The sequence below is a fragment of the Prunus avium genome, chromosome 7 (genome assembly GCF_965620075.1).
Source record: "Prunus avium chromosome 7, drPruAviu1.hap1.1, whole genome shotgun sequence".
Taxonomy (NCBI): domain Eukaryota; kingdom Viridiplantae; phylum Streptophyta; class Magnoliopsida; order Rosales; family Rosaceae; genus Prunus; species Prunus avium.
In genome coordinates this window covers 20,952,515-20,966,670 of record NC_142290.1, presented here as the reverse complement: position 1 = coordinate 20,966,670, position 14,156 = coordinate 20,952,515, and the positions used below count along the sequence as shown (strand labels likewise).

The following is a 14,156-nucleotide window of genomic DNA, read 5'->3' as shown; positions in this document are numbered from 1 at the left end:
ATATATATTTTATTATAATAATTCAACGCACACAAGGCCTATGCCTCAACGGGACAAGGCTTACGTGTGGTGAAATAATCTTTAAAATACTTCGCTTTATGTCTTAGCGTTTTAAAAGATTAGAATGAGGTTCATCCGAAATCAGTCCCTTCCAAGGTTTAACTCATGATCCTATAGCAAGAAAGGAATTCAATGATATTAAGCTTCACCTGCCTAGCTAAGTTCCCGATACCTTCATTATATTGGAAAGAAAGAAAGAAACTATAATGTTGATTCTCTGTAATGTTGTGTTGATCAGGTTGAGGAAATTATAGAGGTTTTAAGTTTTCTCTCATTCTGGGGCAGAAGTTCATCATTCCAACTTCATTGCTAGACAATTAGAATGTCCCCAAGTCATTCCTATTCCCTTCTTCATTTCTCTGAATAAAGGCAGCTCATTTAGAGAGACCAAACGTGAAGTGTAAGGAAACAACTTCGACAAGAAGCTAAAAGTCGAAAATCAAAATAATAAACTCTTCTAGAATATGCATTTCGAATTTATTCAGATATATAATATGCATTTTTAGATTATCCATGTACAAGTTTCAAATTCTTGGGTCATCCGTTCATTTGTGGGAAGCTCATGAACGCATGAGTATGGTCCAAATGAGAACCAGCAAGTTTTCTACTAACAGAACATAAGATATTTCCTTAGAGGCATGTTAAACACACAGAAAAACTAGCCAGTGAACTATGAGAAACATGTGAAGCAGGGAGTTACATAACATGTATGTGACTGTGACTAATAAGAATTAGAGCATCCAACTCAAAACCGACAACAAATATTGGGTGACGAGGCCCAAATTTTTTTGATGCAAGGCTTCCATTTTCCGATGTGGGCTTCAACAACTATGCCTGTTAGAGATTCCTACTCTGGGAACAAAATCATGGAGTATTATTTTCATCCTCTTAGAATGACTTCTATATGACTAAGCTCTTCATTCACAGCTAAAGAGCAACAAAAAAAGGGGGAGGGGGACTCAATTATTTACAGAGCAATCATGAATAAGAGTGGAAGGCTTATTCAAGGACTTGGGTAGGCCATAGGCGCTTCCACCTTGCAATTTCCTCCTCATTGTAAAGCTTTCGGATCCCCCCATAGAAGCCATCTGCTTCATTGCCTTCTTCTCGATGATCTTTCCTGTTTATCGTCACTTGTCTCCATCTGGATCCAGGAGTGTACTGACTGAACTCCAGTGTTACTGTATCTGTTGAGGAAGAGTACGTCTTTGTCAGAAACTTATATGTTATAACAACTTCTTCAACTACCAGCAGCAGTACAGAAAAATAGTCTGGGAAAAGCATACTATGAAAACTACTTCCTTCAAATATACAAACAAATAAATAGTAGAAACAAAGAAAGCATTTAAATGAGTGTTTGCATATGTGCATAATATTAAGTAGTTGGTGTTGTGATGATATGAGAAAATTGAATTCAACAAAGCTTAGCTGTTAGGGAAAATCTTTAGTTAGACATGTAAGATTTCAGATTTTATCATGATTAATGTGCCTCATGTTCCTCAAACTTGAAAAACAGAGAAGTTTCAGCCTCAAGTCATCTATAGTCTAGATTTAGAATTTGATCCACTCTAAGTTCACTAATTCATGGGCATGAACATCCAACCTTGCTTCAAAGCAGGACTGCACTTCAAGGTGCAAATAGAAAGGGAAACCACTCAATCGTTGGAAACAGAGAAGTAAGTTTCAGCCTCGGGTCATCTATATGTCTAGATTTAGAGTTAGATCCAGTCCAAGTTCACTAATTCATGGGCATGAACATCCAACCTTGCTTCCAAAGCAGGATTGCGCTTCAAGGTGCAAAAAGGGAAATCCCTCAATTGTAAGAAACAGAGAAGAAAGTTTCAGCCTCAGGCCATCTATATGTCTAGATTTAGAGTTTGATCCAGTCCAAGTTCACTATTTCATGGGCATGAACATGCCAGCTTGGTTTTAAAACAGGATTGCTCCTCAAAGTGCTAACAGAAATGGAAAAATAGAAAGAATAAGAAAGGTATGTCAGCCACCAAGGTAGCAGCTAAAAGGACATAATTATACAAACATAGAAATAAAGGCAGTGCATGATCATCACAACAGATGGATGCATCATATCACGAGTCAGTTAAAAAGAGTAATAAATCATTCCATAGTGAAAAGCTATGATTCACATGTACTTTTTCTAACATTTGGAGCAAAAGTGAACCTTCTTAAAGTGTCTAAACTGGTGCAGGACATATGAAAAGAAACCCCATGCTGAAAGTGCTTGCATTCCAAACAATTCAGAGGAATGGTTATCCTAAATACCCTAGATTTATACATGGAGGCATTAATGTGATCACATGCTCTATGCTTAGTTGTTTACTTATTGACATGAGAAAAAAGTTCGTATTTCCCAGTAATGAAAATGAAATGTAGAAAAATCATGAGAATTGCAGAAACTGAAATGATTTTCTCACCACTGTAGTGACAACGGCAGCGATTCTCATGCCCATCACACAACTCCAAGTGACCAATGACACCATACCACCAACCTAAAATACATAAAAATCCAAATTATTTTTATATTTGTCTACAAAGTAAAGGAAATTTTTGAAAATCAGTATCGGCATACAATGAACATTTAACACATCGTGAACCATTAAACATCCAACACTCGAGTTTCAGTAAAATTCAAACTCTAGTATAAAATTGAGCCAGGATTGAAGGTGGGATTTGGGAACACACCATAAGGGAATTCTTTGTTTCTTCTCCACTGGATTTCAATATGATCACCGGGTTTCAAGTCATGTAGACAATCAGAGACATGAAGCTTATGTGAGGGAGTATCAACTGGAGCCGCTCTCAGTCTATCCCATGGAATATTATCCTCTGTTGCCCTCCTCCCATAAGGTGAATACCTGCAAAACAGAATCCAATTTGAATTTAAGAGAGGACCATCCAAAAATAAACCTTTCCAGAATCTAAGTTCAGTCTTATATCTTAACATCAATTACTCTCCCTGTACCTTGCTTGAAATGTGTTTGTCCTTGAATCATAGCTCACTTGTGCATCATAACAAGACAGCATAAAGCCTACATTACCATTCTGCAGGAAAAGAAAATAAGGTTTTCACTGAATTGTTAAATAACAAAAAAACAACATCAAATAAAAAAATTGTGCAAATTAAAAATTTGACTTCAAAGAATCAAATTGCAGCCATACCTCACGGTTATAGACCTGAGCTGGGAACCAGAACTTGCCACTTTCAAGCGAAAGATACAGAGACATGACTGACTCGACCGGTAAACTAGTCCTCACTTTGCAATCAGAACTTGCTAATTTTGGTCTGATCCATGAAAAAGGCCAAATTTTACTCACGACAAGAGACTCAAATAGACCTTTTTTCTTGGTTTGATCAGAGATATTTCTGACTCTGCTTCTTGAGGCCACATGTAATTGCCATTCTCTATAAGCAGCAGCCCCAATCAGTCTACCCCATTTCTCCTTCATGTGCCTCTCCCATAAACGATCATCTCTGCACCTCTCCCTCAAAGAAGTACAAACTCCTCCCATAGTGCACAACCCAGATGGGGAAAGCCTCTCAAGAATGCATTCCAAGGTCAAGTCAGGCAAATCCAGGAGAGATAGACTGTCTCTCTCCTCCACATTCTCTACTCTTGAACTAAAAGTCATCATCTTTTTCAATTTGCAGATGATGGGTTGGAACAAATCAATAGCAAGCCTACTTTTCTGGAACCAGGACACAAGAAAACTTAATAACTCACACCAAAACCAAAAAGAACTCAATTTTAGCTTACCCTCCCATGATTGTATTGGCTTGTGAGTGAAGGACTTGGAAATAAGGATGAATGAGACAAAAGAAATCAGGAGGTAAAGCATTTGATTGATTGATTGGAGATTGGCATAAAATGTTGCAAGTGAAGCAATGGTGAATGCAAATATATAATGTGGGAGATGAGACAAGGGGTAAAAATGACAGCTATTATTTTTCTCTTTTCTCATTTGACAAAGAAAGATGAAGCAATGAAACTTTTTTCATTTTTTAAAATTTTTTATGGGAACCAATGGAAGTTGAGAATGTAGTTATTTGCTATAGGTTGCCCAGAATTAATGGGTAGGCTCTTGGAGTGGCCCTTTAAATTCAGAGAAGTTAATTCACACACTGCAACTGGCTGCTGCTGGGTAGCTAAAATTCCACTTTAAGATGAAATGAAATGGCATCCAGACACAGTGAAAACCCACCAGCAGGAGAACCAAATTGTACAGAGAAGTGGGTGGGGGACAGCTGTCAGTTAACAGATTGAAAGGATTTGAGAGGCAAGTAAGAATATATAATCCTAGCCCTCAATCTTCATGTGAGTTTTGGATTGAGAGAGCCACATGTCATCAAAAATTCTGAAGTTAGGTGAATTAACACAAGGCCTAATTGTAATAATAACAATGGTAGGTGACTAGGTGGAACTAGATCAGAATTAGGTGAATTAACACAAAGGTTACTGCTAAAATTGGCAAACTAATAAAGAAGAAAAGTACCCAAGTTTGTAGCAGAATTTTTGATGATTCACATGTGGATGAACCTGAAGTTGAGTGTGAGTCCTCCTTGTTTTATCCAATTTTCATAACAACTCCCTTTTGTTTATATCCATTCACATATATGAGGTTTGCAGTTCATCAACGGTGAAAAATCGCTTATTAATGTGTGCGCGACTAATCTTAACAAAAAAATTATGAACGATAGTAAAATTCTTATCTCGTTAATGAGTCTTGGGGGTTTATACTTAGATAGGGATTGGTGGCACTTTTTTGGTAAGAGATGTCACAAGACAAGAAGATCATTAGAGCCTCAACCAGATTACTTGCCTAACTTCCACCCAACTCCAACACCTCCGGACCACAACAACCATGCAATAATGTTGCCGGCACAAATGGTGCCAAAATGGCCCATTAAAGACAGACGACGTGACGTTTTATGACTTTGTTGAATTGAAATTTGTGAATACCAATCGATCACAAAAAGACATGCATGGGACTCTGTGTCTTGGCCTTGTTGCCTCAGATGCTTCCAATGTCCTTCCATGTTTTTTTTCTTCTTACGCCATGAGCTTTGGTACACTGACACTTCCACCTTTTTCTACTTTTATTATTTTAAATACCATTAATAATATTAATATAAACATACCTTGTATTTTACTCAAACTTAAGAGATATCATCTATGTTCAAATTCCTAACTTTTTTTTTAATATAAAAAAAATCACTTTTATTTATTTTAAACAGTCAATCTGAAATTCCTAGTTTTTTGTCCACAACTTAGAAGGAATGAGACCAAAAATGGGACATTATTTTATTTGCAATTGTAGCTTCATCTTATGTATGTCATGGTAAGGACTGATATAATCAAGGGGTGACTGTCTACCAATAACAACTATGCACTAAATTTGTTCACGTGGTCCGTTTCTATAGAGCGGCAAACCAGTCACGTTAGAAAATAACATGTGTACAAACTTAATAATGAATTTTTATTTCTTTAGCACATGCCATATTCATTGGAAAAAAAAAAAATCACATTCCAGATATTCTAATTGAATTTTTCTAATACTCAATATTATCGCGTGATAAGAACAAACCTCACCCCAAAAAAAAAAAAATCCCCCACCAAATAGTATTTGAAAAGTTTAAAGTAAAAAGAACTAGAGGCACTAAAAATAAATTGGATGTTGGAGATACCAAAATCACCTCATTAGCTCTTTAATGATATGGGCTAATGAGATGGTATCTGAGTCTAGGGCTACATGTAATCTTGGTCTAGCCATAAAGTGCCCTCTGATATTATCCTCCAAATCTTCTGGTGCACATAGCATTATATGCCCAAGCAAGCAATAGCCTCAAAATCATCTCAAGCAGGGCACCATCTCTTAAACAACCACCATTATTGAGGCAGGGGGCTAATGGTTATGATCTTAAGGTGTCAGCATTAAGATTTTGCTGGGCCACCAAAAGAGAAAGGGGCAATATTAAATTGTTTTTGTAAATAATAATAATAATAATAAATTGTCCAAAAAGAATTGTGTTGGCATGGGAGGGGACTAGGAAGAAACAATGAGTTAAAGACCTTGAGATCAGGTGGGGTCTTATGAAAAAGAGTTGGGCAACTAGTGTGGTGGAAGTTGGATCAAACTCAGGAGGGGTGGGGGTGGTCCAACACCACCCAATTATTATATGAACTCAATTCCACTACTTCACCTTTCTTTTTTTCTTTTTAAGTGAAAATGTATTTCCATTAGCAAAGCTAAAATATGAAGCCTTTTACAATTGGTAGTTGGTGATTGTTTTGTGCCAATTATGTCAAAAAAGCCTAAAAGCTTGTTTGATTGTAGAGACAAAAGCAAAGCATAATGGAAAAAGAACAACCATGACAGTGGTTGAGCTTCCACAATTTCAAAATATTTTTATTCTTTCTATTGATAAGGATAATGATTGGAAGTTTTGCATAGTAATTTTTAAGGACTTTGTGCTCATGCCTAATTTTCAATTAGTTTTGGTTTAGGTGTTTTAAATCTATCATCGTATCAGAACAAGGTTATTCACATGTTAGGCTCGTCATCACATATGAATTGCCCGCGTGTTTAACTTAAGCGACACTTATCTATTCATTTCTTTAATTTTCCCATCGCATTGGTTCAATAAAGAAAGTGTGTTTAAATTAGCAATTGAGAGGGCGATTATACCCATGAGCGCTACAATGCAAAACCTTTTTCTCTTTTCTTCCTTGTTCTGTTTCTTTGGCTAAAGTATTCACAGAATCACAATGGAGCCTGAACAGGACAAAGAATGTTGTTAGTAGAATTCTCCCGCAGTGATATTAGCCCCCCATCGTCACTAATATCAATGGGATGTTGATTAGTTTGGAGTATTCAGCCTCCCTGCAGCATCACAATCTATGACATGCCCATCCAAATCCAACAATTTTAACAAAGTTGGAAGACCAAAAGAGAAGACATGGGCTGTGAAGCTATGGTTCTTATAGTTTTGATCATTTTCCGTTCTGATTATACTCATACTTAACTAGCAGTTCGTCTAGTGGCACGTTTCTTCCTAATAGAGAAGACATGGGCTGTGAAGCTATGGTTCCTCCTAAGTGAGGCGGGTTGCAGCCAACCCCAGCCATAGACTGAGTCCATGGCTGAACCCCAGCAATCGTTACACGCTTGACAATATTGAAACTACAAGAACAAAATGCATGAACCAAAATTGGAATTGTTTTGAGAACTATTTGCTTTCTAGCTTTCAGTTTTAATTTTTTTTTCTTGCTAAAGGTACAGGGAAAGTATATTAGGTAATAAGCAATGAAGAAAGGTGGCGAGAGGAGAACGTGTGTAGCAAAAACTAGGTGGTGAGAAATGCAGACCTAGTTTTCATTTTTTGCCTCATTCCATATGCATTTTTACCATTTCCTTCCAGCCATTCTTCCTCCACCCTTGCTCATCCTCTCTTCTCCCCAGTATTTGCTCTCTATTTCTAACAAAATCTAAAACCTAAAAACAAAATAGTTATCAAACAAGCCTTAATGGCTTGTCGCCAAAGAGAAACATTGTTTTCTGTAAGAGGGTCCAACTTGCAAACACACACATACAAAGTTGCTGTAAAGCGAGTAAAACAGACCGCAGATGAACAAATGCACATGAATTAAGATGGCTGGAAAGCAATAGGAAAATGGCACTTGAGTTCATACCGAGCATATTGCAATCGAATTTTCTAGCTTTACACAATGTTAGATTGTCATGTGAAACCATTTTTCCTTGAAGATCTACAACTCCCAATAAGAAAATTAGCATAGAATCATAAATGTGACTCTTGCACAAGAGTACAACAGAATATCCCAATGTCTTCACAGTACGAAGGAATTTGAGGATGCTTAAAGACCTAATCCAACAGTACGGCCATCTCTTCTTCGCAGTCCAGCAGTGTACTGCTTCTCTAAATCCATTTGGAGTTCCTTCTGCTTCTGATCTTCGTTCTCGGGTTTCTGTTCCACCTTTACTTCGCCCTTCACACCCTACAATTGGCCATAGGCACCAAGGCAACCTCAGACTCTAAAATTGTGTTAGTAGGTGAAGAAACTCTATAGGGCTAAGCCAGTCATTTAGGAACCAAAAAAGAAAGGTTCAATTTTATATTAATCGTACTTACACAAAATAAAATAAATGGAATGGAGGTTTACCATGAGTTTGTTGAATTTTTCTTGTCTTTCCCGGTCAGGAAACAAAGTTGTATCCCAACGGTGGCCAACCTGTAAAAACGGAAAAAGGGGCATCTAACAATTTACACAAAGAGAAGCTAGACCCAACAGCTCAATAAAACCAATAACATTAATGGTGTACAAGTTCCAAAATAAAATTAAAATATATAGCACTTTTTTCTCAGCAAGGACTTCGGATATTTTTTGTGTTGTTCAAGAAAAAAGATATTGTATGTTGCATAACCCCGTTATTTTGTAGTAAATAAAAATAATAATTGATAGGTATTTACAAGTGCTATATTCAACATAACATTTTTCCTATGAAAGTGCTTCAAATGCAAAGTGTGTGATAATAAGCTTGAATGTTGGAATTGTAACTTTGGGGGTGTTATTTGAGGAAACTAAAAATAACAGACCATAGGAGGTACCTCTTCTGCTGTTGTGCTCTTTTTGTTTCCCCACAGCAGCTTTTTCTTCTGGTCAGCAGTCATGCATCCCACAGGGCCAACACCGATAAGGTTCCTATTAACTGCATATACACAAACAGATTTTCACGTGTAGCCAGGGAGTTTAAATCTGGGGAATCTATATTCCGTTTATAATTTAGTGTCCAATTTCTGATTACTCATCAAAGTTGAATGTCACATCAATATAAAATTATGATACTTGAGACAGATTTTTTAATTGACAAAGATGGATCAGCTCAGCTTAGCTATGTCATCAAATCTACAGGAACACATTCCACTTCACAAGTTTTACCACCTTTTGCAGGACATTTGTGAGAATGTGAAGAAAATATGGATTGCCATTTCACTAAGTAGGACAGGAGCAAAAATTCGTGTTACACTCACATGTGTTGTTTTGTTTAAAAATTAAATACTTACTGAGATAAGGAACAGGTCAATGTGCTGGAATTATTGCTGCCTTGGAGTTGGTGCTTGACTAGATGGCAAGTGGAATGTTGACTTAAGTTGAAAATAAAATATCGATTTATTGACCTATGTTGAAAAATAAAATATTCATTGACTAAACCCGAATTATGAAAATATTTATTGACCTAAACCAAATTTGATATTGCTTAATTTGGGCTTTTATCGTTGCTGCAAATTGTTATAGGCAAAGAACAACAGGAAAAGTCAAGGATGACAGGAGATAATTACAAGAAAATGATAGACGCTACTAGAATCACACTAGCACGATTTTAAGAATTGCTAGAGACCGTATGCATCACAACAGGAGTTACGTTGCATCACATAATCCTATAGAAGCATATGCTTGCTGAAAATTTCTGTAAATTTATTCACGTCCCCAAATTTCTTTCATGCCTATATATAGAGTTCTACTAGGCTGAATGCGGTATGTAATTCATGACTCTCAATCATACAATCAAGCCATATTAATACCAAAAATCTACCCAATCCATCAATCCTAGACATAAAGGAATGTGTATATATATACATATAGATGAAACAAAAGTTCTGTAAAAAAGAAACAAAACAATGGACAAGATGTCCACAGGAACAAACAACTTATTTGAGGTAAAGTTTTAAAGTTTGTTTCCACTTATTCCTCCATCACCTTCACAACAGTGACTCTCCAAACTTTTGGGTTAGGACTGCATAGATCCACATGGATCATTGGACCAGGAGCAGATGCAGTGTCCAAGCACATAACCTTACATTCTGTTTCTCAAATCATACGGACAAGGATGGAAGAACTCAACCATTCCCTCAGTCATCCAGATGTAATTGCCAAGTTAAAATCTTACCAAGCTATAACTAAGAGACGTATGGGTGAGAAAAAGCTATTAAGTGTGCAGCTAGTAAGGATGAGATGAGGTCTCACCAAGCAATGGAGCTATGAAGTCTGTTTTTAGATAGGTTTTCTAAAGATGCACATTTCATAGCTTTATCTCATCCTTAAAAGAGCTCCCCGTGTTGCACTTGCACAAGCTTTCTTTGATACTCTTTCCAAATTTCAAGGAGTACCCAAGATGATTGCAAGTCATTGAGATAGAGAATTTACCCCAACAACTTCTAGCAACAACTATTCAAACTCCAAGGAACAAGTCTCCATTTCAGATCCACCTTAGCAACTGTCTTACTCTATGGCCAAACTGCAGTGGTAAACAAAATGCTTAGTAACTAAACTTGTTGTTTCCCAATGATTGGCTCAACTATCTTACTATGGCAGATTATCGGAATAACTTTAATGTTAATTCTTATACTAGCCTCTCTCCTTTAGAAGTAGTTTATGGGCACAAACCATCAAAGCTTAGTTACTGTGTTACTGGGTCAAGCTCTATCCCACAGGTTGACAAGAACTACGGAATTGATTCCATTTTAAAGACGATTACATGAAGCTCAAAGGCACATGAAATTTTGCAGATAAGAAGCGGTGAGATCTTGTTTTTCTGGTAGGAGATTAGGTCTATTTCTGCCTACAGATAGCCAATGCTTTTACGCTTTCACCTTGAGGTTACAGCCCTTTTCAGATTTTAGAAAGAATTAGAGCACTGGCTTACAAACTAAAGATTCCTGCTTCCACCAATCTAAAGACTGTCTTTCATGTCTATCACCTTAAAGATAAATTGGATTCCCTTCCCAAACTTTGTCAAGAAGGACCTAGAGGTCAAGCCTGGTTAAATTAAACAGGGCCCAGAGATGCAAAGGCAGACAAAATATAACAGAGGCCTTAGTGCACCAAGTAACTACCACAGAAAACACTATGAAGAACGTTCATTAAACCTGAAGCGGATTTCCAGAACTTGCCTTGGCGACAAGGTTACTTTAACCGAGAAATATTTTTATGGGCATAATTATTAGTTGTGCAGCTTTGGTTTCTCTTTTTTCTCTCAGTAAATTTTGATAAGTTTGTTTCTGTGTAGCACTTTGGATACATTTACTTTTTTTACTTGGGTCTTTGTTGAAGTCGTACTTCTAGGAGTTTTTTTAAACTTTGTGTTTGCCTAACAAACAACTCTATCTTTCTCTTAGACCAGCAAATCTAAAAAAGACAACTACCCCAAAGTCCCTTTCATCTAGCATCTATTACTTTTTCTTCAGCAAGAGACCAAATACATTAGGCTTGGGCCAAGAGATGTAAAATGACACCTAATCATAATACGATATTAAACAATACATACATACATACATACATCCACACATTTTTCTTTCTTTAGAAAGAGACGTGACACCTTGTTCTTGGGCCAAAGGTACATAACATAGTACCCTAATGACATAATACATTTGAGGAATTGCATCTCAATTGTCAAATCGATGCATGGAGGGTAAAAATGGATGAGATACATCTCAACAGTTCATATCTAATCTAACTTCTGAGATTCAAGACCTCAACTTAAGTCCTCACTAAAAATCTACTGTGCACATACCCAGGTGCTAGTAATGAATTCAAAAAAACAGGAAAAATAAGTATATAATCTTCAAGATTAAACACTTGCACTTTCAGTCATTGATCCTAGTAAAAGAAGATCTCACAACCTAAGATTAACAACTTATGTTAGCTCCTTTAGCTACTTAACAGAACTGCGTTGTTCGTATGTGTCAATATAATATATTTTGGTATGGGTATGTATAACAATCATATAGTATATTGTCAATATTTGGTTTCATGCCAAAAGTTGTCCTGTGGATGCAATATTTAAAAAAGGTACCACATACCCAATTCAGCAGCTTTCAACGCAGCAACTTTGGCAGCATTTATATCATTAGCAGCCTCCGCATCATTGGACTGACTTTTTGCAGTAGTCATTTCATCTTCTTGAACTTGCTTGGAACTTGAAGACTCCCTTCCATCCGCTGTAGTTGTGAACTTTGAAACTAAACAAAGAGTAACATCATTGGAGAACAGACTTAGACTAGCACTTTTAAGGATTAAAATCAAATACAGAAACATAAATAAACCATTACCATCTTTTCGACCATCAATGCCCTTCTCTGAGCTAAATAACTTTGGTCTTTTTGCAGTAGATTCTTGATTTTCGCTCTTTATATAATCTTTATCTGCAGACCGCTCTGATGGTTCTCTAGTAATTCGGTTGCCCCTACTAGTTTCCTTATCATCATATTTCTTCCTTTGCTCTTTGGAAACGTTGTCATCATCCAATTCCTTTAATTCACTCTTGTAACCTTCTTTCATGCGATGTTTACCTTCATCTCTCCTGGAAATTGAGTCACTTCGTTGCCCCTTGGACTCTTCATATGAGAAAATCCGTTCGCTTATATAATCACCTGAATTCCTACGGTAATCCTTTTTCTCATCCTGAACATCTCTGTCCAATGCATGCCTGTCTCGTTCCCTTTCCATCTCTTCAAAATGTCCATGTCTCCTGCCAGATCCAACTCTCAGAGATGATGAGTCCTTATCTTTATATTTCTGGTTCTCAGGAAATGAAGATTCTCTATCTTTATCCTTGTTCCTATATCCAGAACCATCATATTTATCACGAGAATATTTGTCCATATTTCTTGAATAGTCTCTTGACCTAATATGATCATAATGAGCACTACCTCTTGACTCCCTAGCAGAACGAGAAGATAACTTCTGATATTTTTTATCTTCTTCATCAGCGTGTTTGTCATGTTTGATGCAGTCATCATGCTTATAGTACCCATGCAAACTTTTGGAGGATTGTCTATCAGAATGCCGGTAGGAATCACTGCTTCTTCCATAATACCTCCTGTTTGAATCCCTCTCTAATTCCCTCTCATCATCTCTCCTTCTTGTTTGATATTCAGAGACTTTTCCAGGGTCTTGCCTTGAATTTTTTGGGCTACAGTTATGCTCATGCATAGGACTCCCTGGAAAAAAAAAATAATGTTAATGGAAACTTTTTTTTTTTGCACGACACCAACAGACTTCTTACAATGACCCATATTTTGACTCGAAAATGAAAAAAAAAAAAAAACCATATCATTCCACCTTTGAGCCACTAGATTACCCGACTGTGCATACATTTTGATAAAAATGAAAACTTGAAAGAAAGAAATCAATTGATTCAACCGTCCTTCTAGTAACTTCAAGCATCAAATTACAATATGCAGAGCAGTAAGTAGAATCAGCACCACCACTTATACATTAAGCAAGTGCTAAGTCAAATTGTCAAATTCACTATAAAAATAAAGCCTTTCGATAAATCCTCAGCACCATTTTAACTTGTGAAAATGGAAACAAAAAATTTGGAAAACTGACCATCAGAGGGAGATGAACCGCCAACTGGAGAACGGCGCCGGTACTTCCTGTTGGCTGCATCAGTTGCAGGCTTGCGAAATGCTGCTTTTGCATCACCACCGTCTGCAGCGGGTGGAGAGTCGAAGTTTGAATCCATGATGGCTACCACCTGACAGCACCAATTACATTAGGTTAGCATGGAAAATGAAACTATTAAAACTCAGCTCACGTTAAGGCAATTTATAAGGCCCAAACACATACCCAAAACCCTAACCCCAAACTCAACCCTCTGTCTCCTTCCTGGTTCGACAAAATAGAAAAGGGGGCTAGGGTTTTCTTTCTCAAAGCTTTTGATTGAGGAGAAGAAAGACGAAGCAATAGAAGACAGAAGAAGAGGACTCACCAATGCTTTGCTGTGCGTCAAAATAATCGTGCTCTCAGATTCGTCTGTTTGGATCAACGTTTGTGCGTGAAGGAACAGCAGAAGAGTTCCTTCTTGTGCGTCAGGGAAGAACAGAAGAGTACCTTCGTCTTTAGCTTTTGGAGTGGTTCTTTTCTGTCTGGTTTGGGCCTTATCCGTTTGGGCTAACCTTGTTTTCATTCATTGTTCGGCCTTCTCATATTTGGGCTCTGTATTTGGTTCTCTCCTGCCCATAGGGTTTTTATGAATTTTTTTTTTTTTTTACCCAAAGC

The 14,156-nt window shown here is 37.1% G+C and overlaps 2 protein-coding genes across 3 annotated transcripts; both read right to left on the bottom strand.

Moving 5' to 3' along the window:
• Window positions 1-515: 515 nt before the first annotated feature.
• LOC110763540 (F-box protein At2g26850) lies at window positions 516-4,205 on the bottom strand. Its single transcript, XM_021966334.2, has 5 exons — window positions 3,238-4,205; window positions 3,041-3,120; window positions 2,761-2,933; window positions 2,493-2,567; window positions 516-1,247 (listed from the first exon to the last, which is right to left on the bottom strand). Exons 1-5 carry the CDS (start codon window positions 4,036-4,038, stop codon window positions 1,060-1,062), a joined length of 1,317 nt encoding a protein of 438 aa, XP_021822026.2. The 5' UTR covers window positions 4,039-4,205; the 3' UTR covers window positions 516-1,059.
• A 3,358-nt stretch (window positions 4,206-7,563) lies between these two features.
• On the bottom strand, window positions 7,564-14,024 carry LOC110763532 (pre-mRNA-splicing factor). Of its 2 annotated transcripts, none has more exons than XM_088256121.1 (7): window positions 13,867-14,024; window positions 13,485-13,632; window positions 12,203-13,093; window positions 11,954-12,112; window positions 8,702-8,802; window positions 8,256-8,324; window positions 7,564-8,127 (listed from the first exon to the last, which is right to left on the bottom strand). In XM_088256121.1, the coding sequence occupies exons 2-7, from the start codon at window positions 13,618-13,620 to the stop codon at window positions 7,588-7,590; spliced, it is 1,896 nt and encodes a 631-aa protein (XP_088112247.1). In that variant the 5' UTR covers window positions 13,621-13,632; window positions 13,867-14,024; the 3' UTR covers window positions 7,564-7,587. The 2 variants fall into 2 exon arrangements, with proteins under 2 accessions (XP_088112247.1, XP_021822016.2); XM_021966324.2 differs by having other exon boundaries at window positions 7,703-8,090.
• Window positions 14,025-14,156: the final 132 nt, after the last annotated feature.